Source organism: Pteronotus mesoamericanus, unplaced genomic scaffold (assembly GCF_021234165.1).
Source record: "Pteronotus mesoamericanus isolate MK-2021 breed Mesoamerican mustached bat unplaced genomic scaffold, CSHL_Meso_final contig_1018, whole genome shotgun sequence".
Lineage (NCBI taxonomy): Eukaryota > Metazoa > Chordata > Mammalia > Chiroptera > Mormoopidae > Pteronotus > Pteronotus mesoamericanus.
In genome coordinates, this window is record NW_026555002.1 from 178,682 (window position 1) to 199,799 (window position 21,118).

The 21,118-nt window shown below is 62.4% G+C and overlaps 1 protein-coding gene across 1 annotated transcript in view; it reads left to right on the plus strand.

Annotated features, from left to right (window-relative positions):
- The window catches only part of HDAC4 (histone deacetylase 4), a 166,479-nt gene extending 146,814 nt beyond the window's left edge, over positions 1–19,665 (plus strand). The window contains exons 19-26 of the mRNA XM_054570883.1: positions 552–639; positions 2,304–2,423; positions 3,010–3,107; positions 6,710–6,828; positions 8,374–8,507; positions 17,460–17,544; positions 18,318–18,459; positions 18,852–19,665. Coding sequence (XP_054426858.1) covers positions 552–639; positions 2,304–2,423; positions 3,010–3,107; positions 6,710–6,828; positions 8,374–8,507; positions 17,460–17,544; positions 18,318–18,459; positions 18,852–18,891 — 826 coding nt within the window. The 3' untranslated portion in view covers positions 18,892–19,665. The remainder of the gene's footprint in view (positions 1–551; positions 640–2,303; positions 2,424–3,009; positions 3,108–6,709; positions 6,829–8,373; positions 8,508–17,459; positions 17,545–18,317; positions 18,460–18,851) is intronic.
- Positions 19,666–21,118: the final 1,453 nt, after the last annotated feature.

Genomic DNA, 21,118 nt, shown 5'->3' on the forward strand with positions numbered 1-21,118 from the left:
TCAGGGACGTCCCTGCGCCGTGTGCCGGGCTGGGGCTGTGTGCCCCAGGGAGGGGCGGGCTGCCGGGCTGTAGCCGGGACTGCAGAAGCGGAACAGCCTGGCCCCTCAGCTCTGTGGGAGTTCCGGCAAAGACAGGCTGAGGCGGAGCAGAGTCCTATTTTGACTTAAGTTACTTTCTTAGCTGTTGTCTGCTCTCCTGAGTAAGAGTCTAGAATCAGTCAGTCACCAGCGTGACCGAGTGTGTCGTCGTCCTGTCTTAGCGCACAGAGAGACGGGGAGCGAGCCCCGGAAACCGGCCGCCTCTGCGGCGTGCGCCCGCGGCAGCCCTGAGAGGCCAGTGAGGCGGAGCGGGCGGCGGTCCCTGCCCGACGGGACGGGGTCAGACCGTCTGCACTCGGAGACGGAACGCCAGCTGGGGCCCTCGCGCTGCTTGTCTAGAGGCTGTGCACTCCCCGGGCCCTCTCAGCCGCTCGCAGGTTTTGGAGGGTTCTGCTGGACGATGCGTAAAAACTGACCCAACCCCTTATTTTCCCTCTGGTTCTCGCCTGCAGGGGCTTCTGCTACTTCAACTCTGTGGCCATAGCAGCCAAGCTCCTCCAGCAGAGGCTGAACGTCAGCAAGACGCTCATCGTGGACTGGGTGAGTGCCGCTCCCAGGCGGGCTGCGGCTACAATGCCCGCAGGGCCACGGGGTCCCCTGCGGAGGGTGGGGGCAGGCACTTCCGTCTCCTTCGACATTGATATTTGGGGGCCTTAGTTTCTGAAAACCACCTCAAAGATGCAGGGCGGGAGGAGGGATGCCCCGCATGTTACAGGTCGGTTTCATGGCCACTCCTGCCGGTAACCAGCTCCTGGCAGGTCTAGAAACGCGCCCGTGGTTGAGGGCGACTCTTGGCAAAGCCTCGCTGGGAGGCAGTTTCAGGAGGCGGCAGTGCAGCCAGGACGCGTGTCTCCGTCCAGTGCGCAACCACACTCTACCTGGCCCTGTGCACACGGTGCTTGGCCTCGCCCCTGGGAAACGCCCCTCTGGCCTCTGTGCACGGTACACCAGGAACCACTCCCGCCTCCTTGCTCTCGCCCTGGGGTGGGAGGGGCCGCTGCCTGCGGGGCCACCCCTGGACTCCCGGTCCTTAACACTGCAGGTGGACGGCCAAGGCGGGGCTTTCACGTCACCCTTCTTTTTACAGAGAAGGAGTGAGGGACGTTCTCTTCTGTATTTATGATTAGTTTTGTAATTTTTTTAAGAAAAAAGTCAAGTATGTCAGGTGGGAGTATCATTTGTAATATAAAGTTTTCAGTTTAGGAAAGAAAAACCACACATACAACCGAGGATGCCCAGGAAGCACTGGCCAGGGAGGTCCAGTGGACTTTAGGTGGCCGAGGCAGCCCAGCTCGGGGAGCATCCGCCTCTGGAGTGAGGCGCCGGCTGCCACGTGTCCAGTGCCTGTGGCCCTGAGCCCTTCCGTGGCCCCTAAGGGAGTAACAAGATGCTGGGGACGCGCGGGGCACCGTGCAGGGAGCCCCACGGGGTCACAGTGCTCCGTGCTGGGGCGGCGTCCCCCACACAGGCGCTGCTGCTGCGCCAGGAGGAAGCCAGGGCCTGCACGGGAGCCTCGGGGAGCCCCATGGGGCTGTGCTGTCACGTCCACACAGGGTCCGGGGGTGCGCACCTGCCGCTTGTCTGCACAGCAGCCGCAGTTCCTGTTGGGTGGGGTAGCTCATTCGTTTATTCCTGCTCCTAGTCCACAGTGGCCCCCCGTGTTTCCTGTAATGAGCACCGATAGCTTTTGCAAAGAAGAGAAAGAGGCCAGGCAGCCCCCGGCGCTCCCCGCCCGGGGTGTGCGAGAGCGCCTGGCGCACGTGCCGCGTGAGGCAGGCCCTCCCTGTGGCCTCAGGCCCACGGAAGCCCAGCTGCCCCTGTGTTGATCGGTGTGGGGGCGGTCAGTCAGTCTAGTTTGGAACCTGGGTCCCCAGTGCTGTGTGCCCTGTGCACCTGCCACTCGGCCCTGGAGGGGCCTCCTGCCGCATCTGGGGCGGGCGCAGAGCTGGCCCCCCCACGTGCTTGAGGACGCACAGTTGTGGTCAGAGGGCAGAGAGACAACTCACTCCTCACGGACGTGGAGAGCAAGGAGTCGGTCGAGTGGTTTGGGAAACCGTGGCCTCCCCCAGGCAGGGGTGAAGGACCGGCCTCGTGTCACTGCTGAAGCCTGCGCTCTGCCCTGGGGCCCGGGACGCGCGCCCAGCCCCAGCCTCTTCCTCCTGGGCCCTGGCCTGGCCACACTGAGCCTGCCCTCCCACCCCTAGGACGTGCACCACGGCAACGGGACCCAGCAGGCCTTCTACAGCGACCCCGGCGTCCTCTACATCTCCCTGCACCGCTACGACGACGGCAACTTCTTCCCGGGCAGCGGAGCGCCCGACGAGGTGGGCGGCTTGCAGGGCGTCAGGGCGAGGCCAAGGCAGGGCCCTGGGGATGAGAGGGCAGGTGCCAGGACCCCGGGAGGCAAGCGGGGACCGAGGTCGGCCTGGGCCCCAGCCCTCGTGCGCCTGGCGGCCTGATGGTGCCCGGCCAGGCCGACGGAGACGGCCTGCACGGGGAGCGGGACACCCGCCCTCCTGGGGACAGCGGCTCGAGCCGGCCGAGCTTGCCTGGGCCCACTCGCCGGGGACAGCCGCTCGGAGCCTTCACGGTGCCCCACGCCCGGCCACGCCCGCCCCCACCCAATGAAACACCCCCTCCATCCCCCCAGTCTCCTTTCCCGGGCAGAAGTTGAAAGGGCGGCCTTGCTGTGGCCTGTTTGTCACCCAGCGCAGAGCTGCGGGCCGCCTCGGCCGGTGGGGCAGGAGGGCGGGACGGGGGATCCCCGAGTCCTTGGGACCACGCCGCCGTCAGCGTGCCGGGTGGCAGGGCCCAGCGACACGCTCCGCAGGAGCACACCCCCCGCCCTGCCGCAGGGCGCCAGGCCGGCCGGTCACAGGGCCGTGACCTGTGTGTCTCTGCCTCACACAGGTGGGCGCAGGGCCGGGCGTGGGCTTCAACGTCAACATGGCCTTCACTGGTGGCCTGGACCCCCCCATGGGAGACGCTGAGTACTTGGCCGCCTTCAGGTAAGCATCCAGCTTCCTGTCCCCAGGGCATCCGTGGACCAGTCTGCTCGCCACCCCACGTCCCCAGCCCCCGTTGGCTTTGACCTTCATCCTCCTCTTTGTGAGCACCTCAGACCCACCTCAAGGAGGACCCGCCAGAGCCCCCTGGGTGCACATGCAGAGACAGCACTTTCTGTTGTGTTGTTTGGACGGTCTTGCTCGGGGGCCCCGGGGCCGTGTCTCGGTTCTGTCTTCAAGCTGAGGCGGGACCTTGGCGGCGGCCGTCGGGCCTGCCCGCGGGTTCCTGGCCGTGCACGCACTCAGGCCCAGGGGTGCGCCTCGGGCCCCAGTGGCTCGCTGCAAGGTGTCGGGTGGGTTGGGTTAATGACGGGCGTTCGAGTTGAAAGGCCAGTCTCCTGACTCATTTCCCAGCAGATGTCCACGAGGGGGCAGGAGACGGGAGTAAATCCCCCCTTTCCTGATAACGGGGGGCCCCTTCCACTCAACTGCTTCCGGTGCATCGCTCTGGAGGCTGCGCTTCCATAACAACCCACCTGCAGATGTGTTTCTGGGGATCCTGCCTTGTGCTCCCATGAGACCTGCAGCAGTCACGGGACCCCTCCCAGCCCCTGCTCGCGCACCTCAGGATGGACCCTAGTCCCTGACGGCCGCTGCGTCTGGGGTCTACAATGCCAGGGCCCTTCAGGCAGCTGCGCCGACAAGGAAACGGGTCTGTGAAGATACCAGTCGGTCACCTCTGGGGAGGCCCACCTGGCTGGTGTTACCCGGAGTCACTTTTCCTCAGGTTTTCATGGTTTAAATTCAATGTTTCTTTGGACTCCGTCAGATAAAACGGAATTTTGATCATTGCCCTGCCTAGTGTGACGGGAGGAAGTAGAACAGGTAGAACATCTGGAAATTTGCTCCCGTACACGGTTGAATATCAGCTTCGTGAAATCTGAACCCACGTGGCTGCCGCACAGGCCGGTCCTGCCTGTGTGGGGGCAGCCACTCGGCCCCCTGTGGCCCCTCACCGGAGAAGCGGCCTCCTGGGGGCTCCTTTGTAAATAAGTGTCCTGATGCCACAATGAGAGGCAGGACAGTGCCCAAGCGAATGTTGGTGCCACCCAGGGGACCGAGGGGCACAGTGAGGGCAAAATCTGCGGAGGGCTGAGGCGGCGGGGCTTCTTTTAAACAGGTTGGAGGGTGTGAGAACGGGCAGTTCATTTTTTCGAGCCGTTGTCCCACCAGGTGGGACTGGACGGGCCCCGCGGCGTGTGTCAGCCCCGGGGGCCTCTGAGCCTGGGGGGCGTGCCCGGCTGGCGCCTCCTCTGGCCCCTCGTTGGAGCAGGTGGGGGGGGGGCACCCAAGCGGCCCTGAAAGTTGTGCCCCCACCCCTTTGAGAGGAATCTTCCCCTCGGAGCTGCTGTTGATGTTCTGTTCTAATCTCCTGCCAAGTGTGGGCATGATGATGCCTTATCAAATGAGCTTTTTAAAGCTTAAATCGCTTCTTTGAAAAGGAAAATTGTTCTATGGGTTTTTTTTTTTTATTGATTTTAATGTAAAATAGCACTTTGAAGTTTACAATTTACGGTTCCCTGGGCATCGATCGGAGGGGGAGGAAGGGTCAGGCTCCGTTTCCCCGTCCGCCGGGCTTCTCCCCCCGGGCCGCGGCCAGCACGTGCCTCAGAGGGGGCTCTGAGGTGCTCCGACCCCGCCTGTCACGTTGCATTTCAGGAGATCAAGCCTGAGATGAGGAAGAGATAAGAAAATTGCCCCTAATGAAATCCAGGAGCAGCGGCGCTTTCTCCTGGGGCAGGAGAAGAGGGGGCTTAATTCAAACCAGTGGGGCAAGGCTTTGAAGTTGGCCGAGGCGGCGAGGGTCCGCGCCTGTGGAGCCGAGGACGCACTCCCCGTAACCCCGCATGGCCCGCCGGCAGCCGCAGGGACGAGCCTCGGGGTGTCTGTGCTTCAAGACAGTGGCTTGGGCGGCAGTGGGCCTGCATGTCCCGCAGGATGGCCCCTCAGCACAGCGAAAGGAGAGGGGCGTCGGCAAGGGGCGGCTTCCAACTTCTATTATGTCCATGAGGCGCATTTTGCTTTTTTCTAACCATTGCATGTGCTCACGTGTCCGTGACACTGCGTTCTTGGCCACCCTTTTAACATGTCTGTTTAAGGGCTTCCATGTCTCTCCTGTGTAGAATTTTACCCGAGGACGTTCTGCGGCAATTTTAGAAGCAAAGACATAAGCTAGGCTCAGTTGCGCGGGTTCGTGTTCAGGCGCCTTCCTCGTACCGACCCCGGGCAGCAGTGGGGATAGGGCCGGTGACCTATGCAGCGCCCGTCCTGCAGGGCTGTTGTTTGAATGGGGGGTCCCACTGGAGCAGCTCCACAGCAGGACCTCGGGATGAGATGGCGCCCGCTCCCACGCCCATGCTTCCCAGTGGGACCGACCCAGCCGTGGGGCTGGAGCCGCTGGTCGGCCCAGAAGCGAAGCTGACATGACAGGAACTTCGTTGGAAGCCCCTCTCCTTGGAGCGACGAGGGGTGAAGGCCACAGGCAAAGGTGCAGCCACGCTGCCCTCACGCCGCTAAGGGAGCTGGGCCGGGGGCACTGCAGCCTGGGCCCTGGGGGAGGCTCCTGTGCGCGGGGGCTGCCTGAACCCGCTGCCCGAGCTGACAGCTCTCGGTCCCTGGCACCACGTTGGGCTGCCCGCACGGCCCGCGTCTGCTCGGGAGCCCGCGCTCACCAATGCCGTGGTGCACTGTGGGCCCAGTGTCCCTGGGGCCACAGCGAAGCGTGCTCAGGCCTGGGGCAGAGGCCACGCGGACGCCTCATGCCATTGTAAGGACCGCCTGGAGCGGGGCTTGGCAGAGGGGGCCTTGGGCCAGGCCCCCAGGGCATTTTCAGTGAAGTTTCTCAGGTTCGCAGCCATGTCCGCGCACGCGGGCATGCGGCTGCTCGTGCAGCCGGGTAGCGTTGGGTGGTGACCGCCGGCACCACTATGTGGCCTGAAACAAGACACTTGAGTTCCCAGCTGCCCTGGCCCTGCCCAGGTTCCAGGTGCTGTCTCTCAGGGCCTGACAAGGCACCCAGAGCACAGACCCTGGGGCCGGCGCAGCAGTACTTCCCCAGGGAGTCAGCGTGCTGCGCTCAGCCAGGGCAAGTCAGGGCCATGCAAGAGGACTCCCTCGGGGTCAGGGCCCCCTCCCCGGCCCTGTGCCCCCCGTGCCTGAGCTGGAGCCAGCGTAAAGGGGGCAGAGGCTGAGCAGAGCCGCTCGTACCTCCGGGCAGGGCCCTTCGCAGCCCTGGGAGCTGCCACCCTTCCCCATGGGCACTGCTGGTGCCGTGGGCTGCCGGCCTCAGGCCCCTCCACGGTCCGCAGGGACCGCCACCTGGGCCGCGTGGCACTGAGCCTTCCTGTGGGCACTGGCCGGTTGGGCCTTTTCAGGTACTGCGAGGCCTCCTGTCAGCTCTCAGGCCCTGGCCCCCTGACGCCCCAGCCCAGTAGCCTCGGGGCGGGGGGTGGGGAACCGCGGCAGGCGCAGTCAGAGGCTGCGCACCCTTGCTCAGCAGCTGTGTTCTCGGCTGACTCGCTGTTGTCTCCTCCTGCCCTTTGCAGAATGGTGGTCATGCCGATCGCGAGCGAGTTTGCCCCCGACGTGGTGCTGGTATCATCAGGCTTCGACGCCGTGGAGGGCCACCCCACGCCTCTGGGTGGCTACCGTCTCTCTGCCAAGTGTAAGTCGGGTGTGTGGGGGCCCACGCGGGCCCTGCTGTCTGTGCCACCGGCCGTGCCCTGTCTCAGGGCTCAGCCTCGGTGACAACAGAAGGACACTCTTTTTACATCCCACCAAAGACGTGACAGTGCTGGCAATCCCAGAAAACGGGGGCAGCAGGCCAGTGTGGACCCTGGACCTCGGCCCCGCCCTGGGGGCCGAGCTGGCGTGAGAGCCCTGGCCTGCACGTTTCTGCCTGTCGGGCCGGGCCTCCAGACCAGCTGTCCTTTTGTTCCCAATATCAGGCCCCTTGAGGGGAGAAACAGACCCTGGGAAGTTTGTGTGGGCCGCAGCCGAGAGCAGGTGCTGTTCTCTGGCAGCGGGGGGCGGGGGCAGGAGGTTCCGGGCTGTGGCCCGTCGTGGGGCTGGTGTTAGAGGACAGCCCTGCTCCTGCCGCCACGGCGACTCATGTGGAGACCTCCTGGGTGTCCCCCCAACCCCGGCCACCACCACCTGGCACTGCCGGTGTCACAGCTGGTGAGTCGCCAGGGCTCTGCTGGGCCCCCGGCAGCCCCCGTGCTAACCCTGTGGGTGCCGGCAGCCTGCGGAGCCTGCCCGTCTCTCCCTCCCACAGGAAGCGGGTGGGCCACCTGAGGCGGGGGGGGGGGGGTTGGGACTGGCGGCGGCCACGAGGCGGCCACGCTCCTGTGCTGGGCCTCTCGTGCCCGCAGGGCCCGCCCGTGCGGCTGAGTGGCTGAGGAGGTGGCCGGGCAGAGGCCGGTGTGCGTGCCATGCCCAGGGCCCCTCAGCGCCCGGCCCCGGCTGAGCTGCTTCACGTGGTCCTCACCGCGCCCGTTCCCATCAGAGACAAGTGAAGGTCTAGGGGCTGACGGCCTCACGGTGCCCACGACCACCAGGGAGCACCCGCGGCGTGGGGCCCGCTCTACTGGCGGCCAGCTGGCGATGGGGCCGCTGACCAGTGTGGCGCGGTTCTTACCGGCTCTTTAATAACCATCAGGCTGTTGGCACGGAGGGTGGTGATTATCGTTGCCTGTCAGGCGCCTCTGCCCGCAGGAGGGTGGCGTGAGGGCAGCAGGGGCACCGTGTCTGCTGATGAAAGCCGGGCGCTCCGGACGCCAGTGTCCGCGTCCTGGAGGGGCACGCAGTGCTGACGTGTGTGCCAGAGCATGTGCACGTGCATGTGTGCCCAGCACACTGGCTGGCCAAGGCCTGCCCCAGGCGCCCTGCCTCCAGGCCTCTGTCCGCCAGGAGAGCGCCCAGGGCTCCTCCTGCGGCCCCTCCCCGTTTCCCAGACGAGATGGTTTGCGGCATTATAAAATCAAAGCACTGAAACCGTAATTCCTGCTCGCACACAGATCAAACAGAACCCCACACCGAAATCCTCCAACGAACGTGTTGCGCCCGAGCCTGGCTTCCATTAGGAGCCGCGGTGCGCCGGCCCCGGGCCTGTCGCGTGATGTAATGCGCTCCCGGGCGCTTTGATCTGCCGCCAGCGTCGGCTCGCGCCCGCCCTGCCCTCCACTTCATCTCCCGTTTCCCGTTGCAGGTTTCGGGTACCTGACGAAGCAGCTGATGGGTTTGGCTGGCGGCCGGATCGTTCTGGCCCTGGAGGGGGGCCACGACCTCACAGCCATTTGCGACGCCTCTGAAGCATGTGTTTCTGCTTTGCTGGGAAACGAGGTAGGAGGACCAGAGGCCCGCAGGCCGCGGTGTGCAGGCCGCAGCCCGGGCCCGCGTGGGCCGCCTCCCTGGCTTCCCAGGGGCGTCTGATGCTCCCCCGCGCCCAGGGTGCAGGCTGTTGCCGGCCGACAGAGCTGCTCGATGTGTCTGGAAGGAGGTGAGCCAGGGCTCGCCAGACTGTTCTCTTGAAAAGGTGGCTCAGGACCCCGGGATCTGGAGGTGCTCACTCTCTCGTATGGGTCACCAGGCGAGCACCGACTCTCAACAGTGTTCCTCGTCAAGGACCGCCAGATTCCCGCAAAGTCCTAGGGCAGGGTCCTGGGGGCGTGCCGCCGTGCGGGGCCCAGGCCGGCAAGGGGCCCCTGCCCCAGGGCTCCCACTGACAGCCCTGGCCGGCTCCGCACGGTGTGTGCCCCTCCCCCGGCAGGGCCCCAGGATGGTCAGGACGGTGCAGCAGCTGCACAGATGGGGCCCAGGGGTCTGGACTTGGGGAGGGAACTCGCGAAGGCTCAGAGAGAGCGGCGTTCCAGGGCAACGTGGGCACGGCACGACGTCCAGCCCAGCGAACGTCTAAATTTCCTGGCACAAAACTGGTTTGGAAGCTTCTGTTTCCAATTTCAAAAATGTGCTCTTCCCGAAACCTTAACCTTAAGAGGCCTTTGGCTGTGGGGTCCTGCTCCGTCTCCCTCTCCCCTGACCTCTTGCAGGACTCCTGCGATTGGTTCAGGGTCCCCCCGCCTCGTGTGTCTTCTTGTTGCTATGACATTGCATGTGACCCCTAGAAGTAAGCCGGCTGGTGCCGGGCGCTTGGGCGGGCACCCTGGGCCACGCCGGACCACCTCGGACAGGGGCTCTGCGCCCCTCCGCCCCTTAGGGCCCAGACGGCCGGGGCCTCCCGTTCACGGCGTGCGAGTCGGCTTGGGAGCCCTGGGGCTCGACTGGGGGCTGCTTTCCCCGCGCCCGCTCTGTCGCCCCTCACACCGAGCGCGCGAGCTCCTGGCGCAGCCAGCCTCCCGTGCGGCGCGCTGGGCATTCGCTGCCCGCTGGGGTCCCCTCTGAGCCGGCAGGGGCTCCCTCGGGAGGACAGCCAGCGGCCAGACTCCGGGCGCCTGTGGGCACCGTGCCGGACGTGACTTCACCCACCACGCTGGTGGGGCGCCTGGTGGTGGACGGGTCTGCTGTGATGTGACCCAGCTCTGTCCTAGAACAGCTCCTAGCCCGCGTCGCTCCCCGTGATGGGCACGAACTGACAGAAGGTAGGCGGGGGCAGGAGGAGGAGGTGTGCAGCCGGCGCCCCGGCAGACTCGGTGCGGGGAGGCCCAAGATGACGGGGACACAGAGAGGCAAAGGCGAGGCCTGCGGCCACCTCAGGCCCCAGCCCAGCAGAGTGCGCCAGTGCCCGGATGTGGGGCTGCGTCCCCAGGGGGCTGTGCCTGTCATTTCCCCCCGCCCCCCTGCAGGGACCCCTGGGGGGAGGGGAGCCGTGGCTCGCTCTGCCCCCCGCCCCCCCCCGGCCAGGCCCTGGGTGGGGGGGTGACGCCCAGGGCGCACTTCCTGCGGCTGCCGTCTTGGTCTTGGTGGTGTCGTGGGACGGGGGCCCCAGGAGAGGGACGGGGCCCTGCCCCGCCCCCGGCCATCTGCCCGGACCGCTGGCCAGAGTGGGGGGCACAGCACCAGATGGTGGAGTTCCCCGTTGTGGTCTTGCTGGTCATACGTGGTGCCCTCTTGAAGCCAGGCCACAAGTGGCCCAAGCTGGGTCTGGTGGCGTCTCTCCTGCCTGGTCAGCTGGGCCGCGCATGCCCAGGTAAAATGCTTTTTGAGGTGTCCGTGACAGTTCACCTGTGCCCTCTTCACGTGAAGCAGTTGTTTGTCTTTTTTGCTTGAGTTTAAAGTCAACTGATTTATGTATTTAAACTGTTCTAAGCCATTTGAGTTTTTTGATGCTTCAAGTTATTTTAAAATAACAGCAGAGAACTGAGCTTTCAACCAGAGCCTGTCCCTGCTTCCTGACATTTTCGCTCTTAGAACAAAAAAATGTTCTTTTACTTACATCAAAAAGCAGGAAACGCTGGTTTTATCGAGTCCTTTTAAAAATCTTTTTAATGCAAGAAAGTTGGACGGAGCCCCACGCCTCTGCCCCGCGGCCTTTGATGAGGGTTGATGTACGGCGTGTCGGACGACTTGGCGCGCGCCACGAGCGGCCAGCTGCGGCCAGCACGGCTGCCTGGCGGCGAGGCCGGGGGAGAGGCAGGAGCAGGGTCTGCAGCAGGAGACCAGCACGCGGCCGAGCTCAGCCGAGCTCCCGAGAGCCATTCTGTGTAACGGTGTCAGCTGTACTTGCTGCTCTTGGGGACAGGTGACGGTGAAAAACCACTTGGGCAGTTTGCAGGAGCGGTGCACGGGGAGGTGCGGGGTCCAGCGGGCAGGGCCCCCGGGCCGGTGGGTGCCGTCGCGTCTCGTGTCACACGTCGCCTCTGAGGCGGTGTTTGGGCCCGTTTCCTGAGGCATCGTGTGGCATTTCAGGGTTCAGTGCCCCTGTGTCACTCGACCCAACGGCGAGGTTAGCCGAGGAGCTCGCGGAGGGCCGGGTGGCGGCGTGGCGCTGGGGGAAGAGGTTTTCACCAGGAGCTTGGCGACTTTGCCCTGTTGATGTGCGCCGTGGAACGCGTGCCGTGGCGGTTCAGGGCGGCCAAAGCCGTGCATGGCCCTGGCCGGGCGGCGCGGCTGGTCGCAGCGTCATCCTGCAACCGGAGGGCGCGGGTGTGACCCCTGGTCCGGGCCCAGGATGCACAGCGGCCAGGCGGCGCTCGCCTCTCACGTGGAAGTGCCCTTCCCTCCCTCTCTCTATAAAAGCCGCAGAAAAAAGTCCTTGGGTCAGGATTTAAAAGAAAAGCGTGTGAGAGACAGACAGACACAGAGGCGTTGTGTCCTCGCCGTCCGCTTGCAGCCAGCCCGCCCCTCGCTCTCACGCTCACCGCCGTGCTCACGCTCAGTCGTGTGCGGTTGTGTTCGCATGTGCAGTCCCGTGTGCTCAGTCCCGTGTACGCGCTCACCGCCGGGCTCGCCTCGTGCCAGCGGCGGCTGCGAACCGGCCCCCGGGGATGCAGGGCCCCGTGCATGTGCATCTGGGTCGGGGCAGGGCTGCCCCCGGGGCCCCTGCTGGCAACGCCCACAAGGTGGGACCGACCCATCCCCGCCCAGGTCGTCGCCCTCTCAGCACGATGCAGGGGGACAGCGACAGGTGGCCCTCCCAGGCCCCTTTCGTAAACCGGGGAGAGTCGCCTTGGTCACCAGCCATCTGCTCCGCCCAAGGGCCACACACAGTCAAGAGCAGGATGCCCTCTTAGGGCCGGGCGTCCTCGGCCCCTGCCCCTGTCTGACCTGCAGGTTCAGTGAACCCAGTCAGTCAGGAGCGGCACTGCGATACGGGGGCCCCTCTTCTTAAGTCTCAGCGAGCGGCAGGCGGGCGGAGGTCACTCTGCGGCCCAGCTGGGCCCTCGGAGGTGCCCGTCGAGGGTCCTGGCAGGAGCCGAGTCAGCGCAAGCCAGCGGTGTTCCCGCCTCGCGGCCTCGCCCTGAAACCCAGGTCCGCCAATGGCCTTCGCGCTCTCCTGCGTTCAGCGAAACCAGCGGGAGTTCTGCGCAGCTCCAGCCGGCAGTGCTGCCGGCACCCGCTTCCCTCAGCCCTCATGCGCCGGTCCTGGCCCCCGCGGGGCGGGAGCGTCGTCGCAGGCAGCACCTCTGGCTGCCCTGTTCGCCACCCCAGGAGCACAGGCCCCGGAAAAGCCTGAGTAGATGCAGTCGAGGGCCTCCCGTCCTCCCTGCTCCACGCAGCCTCCCTCGGCAGAGGGCTGTGAGCGGGGGCGCGCCTCACGCCCTGACCCCGACCCCGACCCCCACACCAGACGCCTTGGCCGGAGGCCGGGGACAGAGACGTGGCGAGCCTCAGGTGCTGCATGGGTGCTCGGGGACGACTGGAGCCGTGGGGTGCCCACTGGGATCGCGGGCGGTGGGGGGCACAGGCGGTGATGTGGCCACGGTGCTGAGACCTGGCTGTGGCTGAGGGTGTTGGGAGGTGGGTGGCGTAGGACCCCAGACGGCCACCGACCCCCGGCACGTGGGTCCCACTGGGGAGATTGCTCATAGGGAGCCTCCTGGGGGTGGCGGGGCCACAGAAGCAGAGTTTAGTTTTAGAAAAACCCCGGGGCTTCCTCCTGTGTATGGGCACGCGCGCTTCGATGCACCCTCTGCTTCAGAGCAATTGACCGTTCGTGGAATGAGTTGCTTTTTTAAAATGGTGTTTTCCTGATACGTGGTAAAGCAGAACCCCAGCAGGACGTCGGAGCTGGGGCCTAAGGGCCGGGGCACCCCTGGCCGCACGGCGGGACGGCCTCCCCGCGGGGCCCCGGGGCCCCAGGGCAGCCGCGCTCTGCGCTGCCGTCTCCGGCGGCGGGGGAGCGGGGGGCAGCGCCGTCGCAGGGACAGGGGCGCCTCACTCCCGTGTCCCTTCTGTGGCCCCAGGCTCAGGGCGGCGCCGGGGCGGTCGTCACTGCGACAGCGGCGCCTCCGAGTCAGACACCGGCAGGGAGGCGACGACTCCCGTGAGCGTCACCTCCGCTCTCCTTGGCCGGGCGACGTCACCGTGTCTGTCGAGCGTCCCCTGCAGCAGTGGGGGACGACCCTCCGCGCCGCTGGCAGCCCTGTGGAGCTGGGGGGGGTGCCCCCTCATTGCCCCAGCGCTGAGTGTCTGGCACGTCCGGGTCCCTCGGGCTGCGCCTCCCGGGCGGCCCCCACCTCCCCCTGTATCCATTGCACCGCATTCAGGAGGGGGCGTGGGCGGGGGGCAGCAGAGTCCCCTCTGCGGCTGCCCGGCTGCCCTTTGGGTGGGTGCACGTGGGCAGCTTTGCTGGGCCGTGGGTTCCTCCAGGGGGAGATTTTAAATGAGTCCGTACCTTCAGTGGTTACAGGTCACCTGCTCAGGTTTTCTAGTCTTCCTGGCGTTCATTTCAGAAAGATACATTTTACCAATAATCGATCCTTTTGGCCAAGTTTCAGAATCTTTGGTGAAAGTTAAGTGTCCTCACTGTCTCTTGCTGCCTGCGGAGCCTACAGCCTGGTCCCCCTGTGCCCTGGGAGGTTGGTTTGTGCCTCCTCTTCAGCTTCCCTGGGCCCTGCCCCGCTTGCCCGGGTAATGAGTCATTGCAAGGAGCCAGCTTTCAGCTACAGCACCTTTGTTTCTTCTCTGAAATGTGTTTTGGCTGGTTTTCTGTGTGTCGACCCTCCTTCTCCCTGCAGGCCCGGCTTTCCCTGCAATTGCTGCCGAAGCTGAGCACATGCTCTGGGCTTTCTCTCTGGAGTGTGGGCTTCGGCGCCTGAAGCCCCGCCGCAGTGTCGGCTGCATCTCACACGCTGCTGGCACGTAGCATTTTTGGTGTATTTTACTTTTAAGCATTTCTTAATCTCTGTTACGACCCATCCTTTGGCCTACCATCCGGGTGTTTTGTAAATTTCTAGCCCCAAGGGCTCGTGGTTCTCTTTGTTACCAATTTCTCACCAGCTGCGTTGTGGAGAGAAAAGGCTGCCCAGTGGACACTTATCCAGCGGGGACTTGGTGGCGGCGGGCGTGTGGTCGGTCCACACAGACGCCCCGCGTGGGCGTAGAGGTAGGCTCCTGTCGGGCCCGCGGGTTCCGCCCGTGTCCCAAAGCCAGGCTTGCTCCTGTGTCGCCTGCGCTGGGGCTCCCTCTGGCTCCTGTCTGCGCCACCGGGAAACATGTGTTCGAGGCTCCCACTCCAGTGGAACGTTTACCCACATCTTTTTTTAGGTTTGTCAAGTTTACCTGACGCTTTCTAAAGTAACTGCACATTTTAAATCTCTGTATCCTTTTCAGAAATTGAAATATCTGTCATCACACAGTGACCCCTTGTGCGCAGTTGACGCCGTCGTGTCTGATCCCGAAGGTGCTGTGGCAGCCTCCTCTCCGCGGGGCTGCTGGGCGCGGCGGCCACCTCGCCGTGGGACCCGTTCCCATGGGGCGTCCCCCGTGCACAGCACGAGGGGGCCGTCGCTGGGGTTGTTAGGTCCAGGGCCGCCGTGTATACTTGGAGAGACACTGGGTCGGGACCGGCGGCTTGCATGCCTGGTGTGCGTGGGCTCCGTGCCGATTCACTGCGGCCGTCGGAGTCGCCGCTGCCGGCCCCTCTCTGTGGCTCCTTTTTCTCTTTCCTTGCTGGCTCCCAATGCAATGGAGGGCCCCAATTCCAGTTGTCCTGTCTCCTGAATAGGAAGGTACTGGTCGCCACAGTCTCTCAGTCATGGTCCTGAAAAAACGTGCGCACAGCCAGGCACCGCCCCCGCCCTGGCCGCCATGGCCGCCGGGGGCTCGTGCGTTAAGTGAAGGGCAGGGCGCCAGGTGGACGGAAAAAGGACTCGTCCGGTAGTCCAGTGTCGCTGGTACCCGCTGTGCTGGCCTGTCAGCAGGCAGCCTCGGTCTCCGTCCCGGGGCCTGTTCATGACACGCCTCCTGTCCCCCTCTCTCCTCTTTCCTGTGATGGCGCGGACTGGCCAGGGCCTCACCGTACCCATGCAGCCCTGTGGGTCTGGCCTTCCCGCCTTCGTGCAGTTTTTTCTGGTCCTCCCTCCCCATTTTTCAGATCATCCAATGGTTTTCCTTATCCCCGCAGCACAGCCGGAGGTTCCCTCAGGAGGGGCTCCTGTTCAGTCTTCCCCGAGGGGTGTTTTATTTAAAAGTCTCTTTTCACCCTCGTTGTCAATGGGCAGGTTTGCTGGGCTCATGGTCCCGGGTGACAGTTGCTTTCTCGGCAGCGGAAGACGCTGCCACACCCTGACTCGTCCCTCGGCTGTGAGGCGGGCGCCGTGTGGCGGACACTGCCCCTCTGAAGATGGTCTTGTGTTCTCCAGCTGCACGTTCCCTCTCGTGGGCCTGGGTGTGGGTTTTCTCCAGACTCCTCGCCTTGGGTCTTGAGCCCTTCCTGACCAGAGGGTCAGTGCCACTGGTCAAGCCTGGAAGCCCTCAGCCACGGACACCTGTGCCACTCTGATCTCCCCATCTCTGCCTCCAGGCTGCGTCCAGTTGTTGGCTTGTCTTGTTGCTTCCACGCTTGCATTACAGTTTAAACCAGGTTGAGTCAGTAGCTGCGAGTCTCTGAGGATCTAAGGGTTCGTTTCTGGATTCTCACAATCTAGTCAGAAGTAGCAGAGTTAGTACCTGTGTTCCTGTGTGTCCTTCCTTTTCCTCTGCTGTCACCATCTTACCTCAGTATGGGACATGGCCTCAGAGCCAGCCCTGGCACGTTACTAGTCACTACATCCCAGGACACCCCGCGATGCGCTGGTCTTCCCCCAGCGGGCCGTCTGCTGCCGGGCCCCACCGTGGCCCTGCCTTCGCATCTCCCTGGGCTCCTCCGGGCTGCGACAGCTTCCCAGTCTTGCCTCATCCTCACGACCGCAGCGGTTTGGGGCAGGGCCAGTCGCCGTGTCGTAGGCTGCCCCTCCATTTGTGTCTGTTTGCTTTTCCTCCCTCGTGATTGCACTGGGGTGTGAGGTTTGGGGAGCAAGGCCCCAGAGCTCAAGTGCCCGTCTCCACACTGCCTGCCTGGTGCACCATCCCCGTGGCTCATCCGCCAGAGCTGCTGACGGTGGGCCTGTTGGTGTCCGGCTCCTCCCCGGTGGCCCCCATTGGCGGGAAGTGCAGCCCAGCACGCACTCCGGGGCTCCGCGCATGGACAGGGCATGTGTAATAGATGCTTGAAGTTCTTCTTGAGGAAAAGTACGTCCCTTCTCCCCATCTATTTATTTCAGACTCTGGGTTATAATTGGGTGCTGCGTTACGTGTCCAGGCCCCAATATCGGTCTTTGACCTGCTCTGTAGTCTGCAGTAGGAGCCGCCCCAGCCTCCGCCTCCATTCTCCCTGCCCGCCAAGCTTCCGGGCAGCCAGGCGCCTCTCACCGGAGGACGGGGTCAGACACCTGGGTTGCTCCTCCGGGCTCCAGTGCAGCTGGCTGCTGCTGGGCTTGATGATGGGCATCCCTGTTTGGAGCCGAGCTGGCAGCTAACTGGCAGCCGGGCTTGGGGACGTGTGCCCAGGAGAGGATGGGCAGTTGCCACGCTGTGTCACAGAGCCCAGCCACGGCAGACACAGCGCTGCAGCCACTGTCTTCAGGACCAGGCAGAGTCTCGGGTAACCGTTCCAAGCTTCTGCCCAGAGCCAAGGCTAAGAACCAAACTGCTCCCATTCGGCCCTGCAGGCGCACAGACGGTGCGTGCCTGCCCTCCCTGGCTTGTCTGCAGCTCCGGCATTTTGGCCCAGGCCTGCCCCACATCCCCCCACCCCCTGGTCCCCACAGCACATCTGACCTCCCTGGCAGGTCACCCCAGGGTTTGTACGCCTGTCAGTTGTTGCGTTTTCACTGTGTGTTGCAGCTGGTCTCGTTTGCCCCTTGGCCCTCCTGCTGACTTCGCATGTGCCCAGTACCTGTGGCCAGCTCTCGGGGTCACCTGGAGCAGCGGCCCCCTCTACTCTGCGCTCTCTTTCTGCGTTCCTTTCCCCCGTGGTTAGAGGGACACTGGGGCCGGGGCGGGCCAGCGTTCTCACTCACAGCACCAGGGACAGGAAAGCAGTATTTCCAGAAAGTAAGCGTTGCCCCCCTCATCTTCCACCATGATCTACACAGGCTCCTCCTGGACGCCGTCTGCTGTCCTGCTCACATGGGGATGCACGTGGGTACCTGAGAGTCTCCTAAGGGAAATAAACCTACTTTTGTAAAAGTTTCTGTAGTAAAGCCCAAAGCCACAGCTGCCTTTGTAAGGTTATTTTCCCCTGTTAGCAAGTGCGCTCAAGAAACAGGCACTGACCGTGCCCAGCCCCCTGGAACGTGCACAGGGATTGTGCGGGCGGCTTCCGCAGCCTCAGCAGTCACACATCTTTTGCAGCTTGAGCCCCTCCCAGAAGAGGTGCTGCAGCAGAGACCCAACGCCAATGCCGTACGCTCCATGGAGAAGGTCGTTGAGATCCACAGTGAGTCACCTGGGCCGAGTGCCCCTGCCCCCCCTACCCCGCTCCATGTCCCCAGCCCTGGGCTCTTCTCTCTGTCGCTGCGAGCTGCTCCCAGGGCCTGTGTGACAGGCCTCGCTTTCAACAAGAATTGACAGCCGACGGGGCCTGTCGCTGATCCCCTGCGAGCTCCCTGCAGACTCTAGAACACGTATTGCCAGCTCCATCCCACAAGTCGGAAAAGCTTGGCATCAGGGGTCTGTGAAGTCACATGTTCCAGGTCCCCAGCTAAGAGGGGTGGGACTGAGGTGTGAACCATGTCCCCAGGTCTGGTCTCTCCCGCTGGCCAGAGAACCGCACCCCACCCTCAGACTCGGGGGAGGGTGCGGGCCCCGCCCCCTAGAACGGCAGGTCTTGGGGAACCGAGGGAGCTGGCACCCAGCCAGGCACCTGCCAGCACACCTGCCTCGGGTGGGTTGGCAGTGCCCTGTCCTCGTCACAAAGCTTGGTTTGTCCTGGGTCTTCATGGTGGGCAAAATCATGGAGACTGTCCATCTAGGTGGGTAGAAACCAGGGGTCCCTCTTGGGTTCCTAGCCTTGGAGCTCTGTGCATGGTCCCCTCACTCTGAGGCCCTGTAAAGACACCCCCGTCATCCTGAAGGGTCCGAATGGGACCCCCTCAGCACTGGGTGACAGTGTTCCCATGCTCACCCGCTCCCGGAGTCAGGGAGCCAGCCACAAAGAACCTGCAGGGCCCAGTCCCACGGAGCCTGTAACCGAGCGCTTCCCTCGCCCAGGCCAGTACTGGCGCTCCCTGCAGCGCCTGCCTTCCCCCGCGGCCTACTCCCTGATCGAGGCCCAGAAGTGTGAGAACGAAGAAGCTGAGACTGTCACCGCCATGGCCTCCCTGTCCGTGGGAGTGAAGGCCGCCGAGAGGAGGTGAGCCCCGTGCGCCGCCCTGGCCTGCTGGCGCTGTGTGACTGGCGCGTGCTGGGAGCAGTTGGCATCTTTGCTGCTGTGTGGGAAACCCTCAGAGGGCACCGGCGGGAGGGGGCAGGTGTCCCCATACAGCTCAAGAGCCCGGCCAGCGCGGCCACATCTTTCCAGAGTGAAGGACCCTTTGAAACACGGGAAGGGAGTGGGTATCCCTGAACCTCTGGCCGGGAGCCGGAAGTTGGAGGCAGGCAGGGCCCACAGGGTGACTGCGGTCCTGCCGGAGGAAGGAGGACAGACAACAGGCAGCGTTGCCACCACTAACCCCCCATCCGTCCCCCCTTGCTCTTTCCTGCTGTGCACCTGTCCCCGTCCCCCCACCCCCGGCACTGCCACAGGCCTGACGAGGAGCCCATGGAAGAGGAGCCACCTCTGTAGCCTCACCCACAGCTGCGACCCTCTCGTTTGTCCGTCCGTCTTGAAGCTCCGCCAAGAAAAGTTCCCGTCTCTCTGCATCCTGCCAGGCGTTCTATCTGAATCGGCAGGCGCACCGGGGCCCAGAGCCCGGGTCTCACCGGGCAGGGCAGCCTTACACGGAACCCGGGACAGACGCCAGGATGCGCAGACACACCAACACGCAGGGTGCCAGGCTCACTCTCGGCTCCCACAAGGGAAGCCATGGAGGGAGAAAGCCTGTGGCAGCTCGTGGCAGAGTTGCCAGATTTAGTTGACACAAGGAAAAGAAAATCAAAGATCTCACAATACAAAACAAACTTGATTAAAAACTGGTGCTTAAAGTTTGATTACCCACAATTCCACAGTCTCCGTGTAAACCACTCATCTTGTAGCTTACTTTTTTAAAGAGGACGTTTTCTACGGCTCTGAACCAGAGCGGTGTGCGGTGGGGGGTTTGCAGCCGGGTGGGGGACCGAGTGGACAAGCATTTGAGGAAAAAACTGGACAAAAACAGAAATGTGAGCCTGCAGGAGCCGGCTTTGTTTTCTCAAAGCCATTGGAAGATGCGAGTTTGTGCCTTTTTTTTATTGCTCTGATGGATTTTTGTGGCTGGGTTTTCTGAAGTCTGAGGAACAATGCCTTAAGAAAAAAATAAACAGCAGGAATGGGTGGGACCATGGCCGATGGGTGGTGGGGCTGGTGGTGCCCACAGGCTGGAGGCTACCGTGCTGGCCGGGGCTCCGCGAGCAAGCGCAGGCCGCGGCCGGGGGCTGCAAACCTGCTGCCCTCATTTTGCTTTATTGCTCTGTAAGAAAAATGGAGGTAGTTCCCAAAAAGTGGCAAATACTGTTGGGGGTTTTGAAGTCCAAGAAATTTTAATCAAATCCAAAGTGTTCTTTTCTCACACATCATATACCAGTTGAGCATTTCCGTCTGGTTGTGAAGCATGTCCTAGGCACACTCAGTGTTACGATCGGAATGCTTTTATTAAAAGCAAGTAGCATGAAGTATTGCTTAAATTTTAGGTATAAATAAATATATATGTATAATATATATTCCAATGTATTCCAAGCTAAGAAACTTGATTCTTACGAAATCTTGATAAAATATTTATAATGCATTTATAGAAAAAGTATATATATATAAAATAAATGCAGATTGTCAAGGTCCCTGGCGAATGGGTGACTTGTGAACTAGCTATCAAGGTGCTTATGGAAGGGGATCTAGGTGGAAACTCACGTGTTTCTGAAGTCCAGATTGGGTCGATTTCAGATCGCCAACACATTCGCCACTGGCAACTACCGCGAGTTTGTACTTTCATTTTAATTATTTTCTAACAACCCCCTCCTGCTCCACGCCTCCATGCACATATGTAATGAGTTTTTATAGCAAAGAATATAAATTTGCTATTGATTTTTTTATGAATTTTTCACAAAAAGATCCTGGATAAGCATTGTTTTCTGAATTTCACATTTTTTCTCACCATTTAGTGCTTTTCTGAATGGTAATAATGTCTAAAACTTTTTCCTTTCTAAATTCTTGCTTGTATATTTTTTAACTTTCAGAGGTGTTTTTATTGTGTTCATTTTTGTTTATTTGTACAGTGAGCAGTTTTCTGTGTGTACAGACTGTCGCCATCAGAGTTTATTTTCAGAAAGAGCATCCATCATGTGAGCAGCGGCTCTGGGGTCTCGCAGGGGCGTGTCTCTCCTGCGCCGTCAGAGGGGCTGAACCCAGTCACGGGGGCTGCTTCCCACCCTGCCAGCACTGTTGGGGAGTGGAGAGGATCACTCGTGACACCAAGCTGGGTGGCTTGCCAGACACCACAGGCCGTCAGCATTCAGGAAGCTCGTGTTTAAATTTCTCTGACCACGTCGTCAGACTAGAATTTTAGCTTCAGTTTTCCAAAGACCTTTTTAAGCATGTCAGCAATGCATGGCCCGGCACCGTTCCGGGTTTTTCCGCTGCAGCCACACAGCCAGGGCCCTTGCTGCCTGGCGAGCCTGCAGGGACACCAGGTTCCCAAACAGGACAGCCAGCCTTTGCTCTTTTTCTCTTTGACAGAAACTGAACATCACTTTTTACTGGTAACTTATTTTTCAGCACTTGAAGCCACCTATTTCATTCCAAAGGGTGTACTGAGTTCAGACTTGTGGGAGGAAGTTCAGGCACGGCATGCCCACAGGAGGGAACCCCGAGCCAAGTTTCT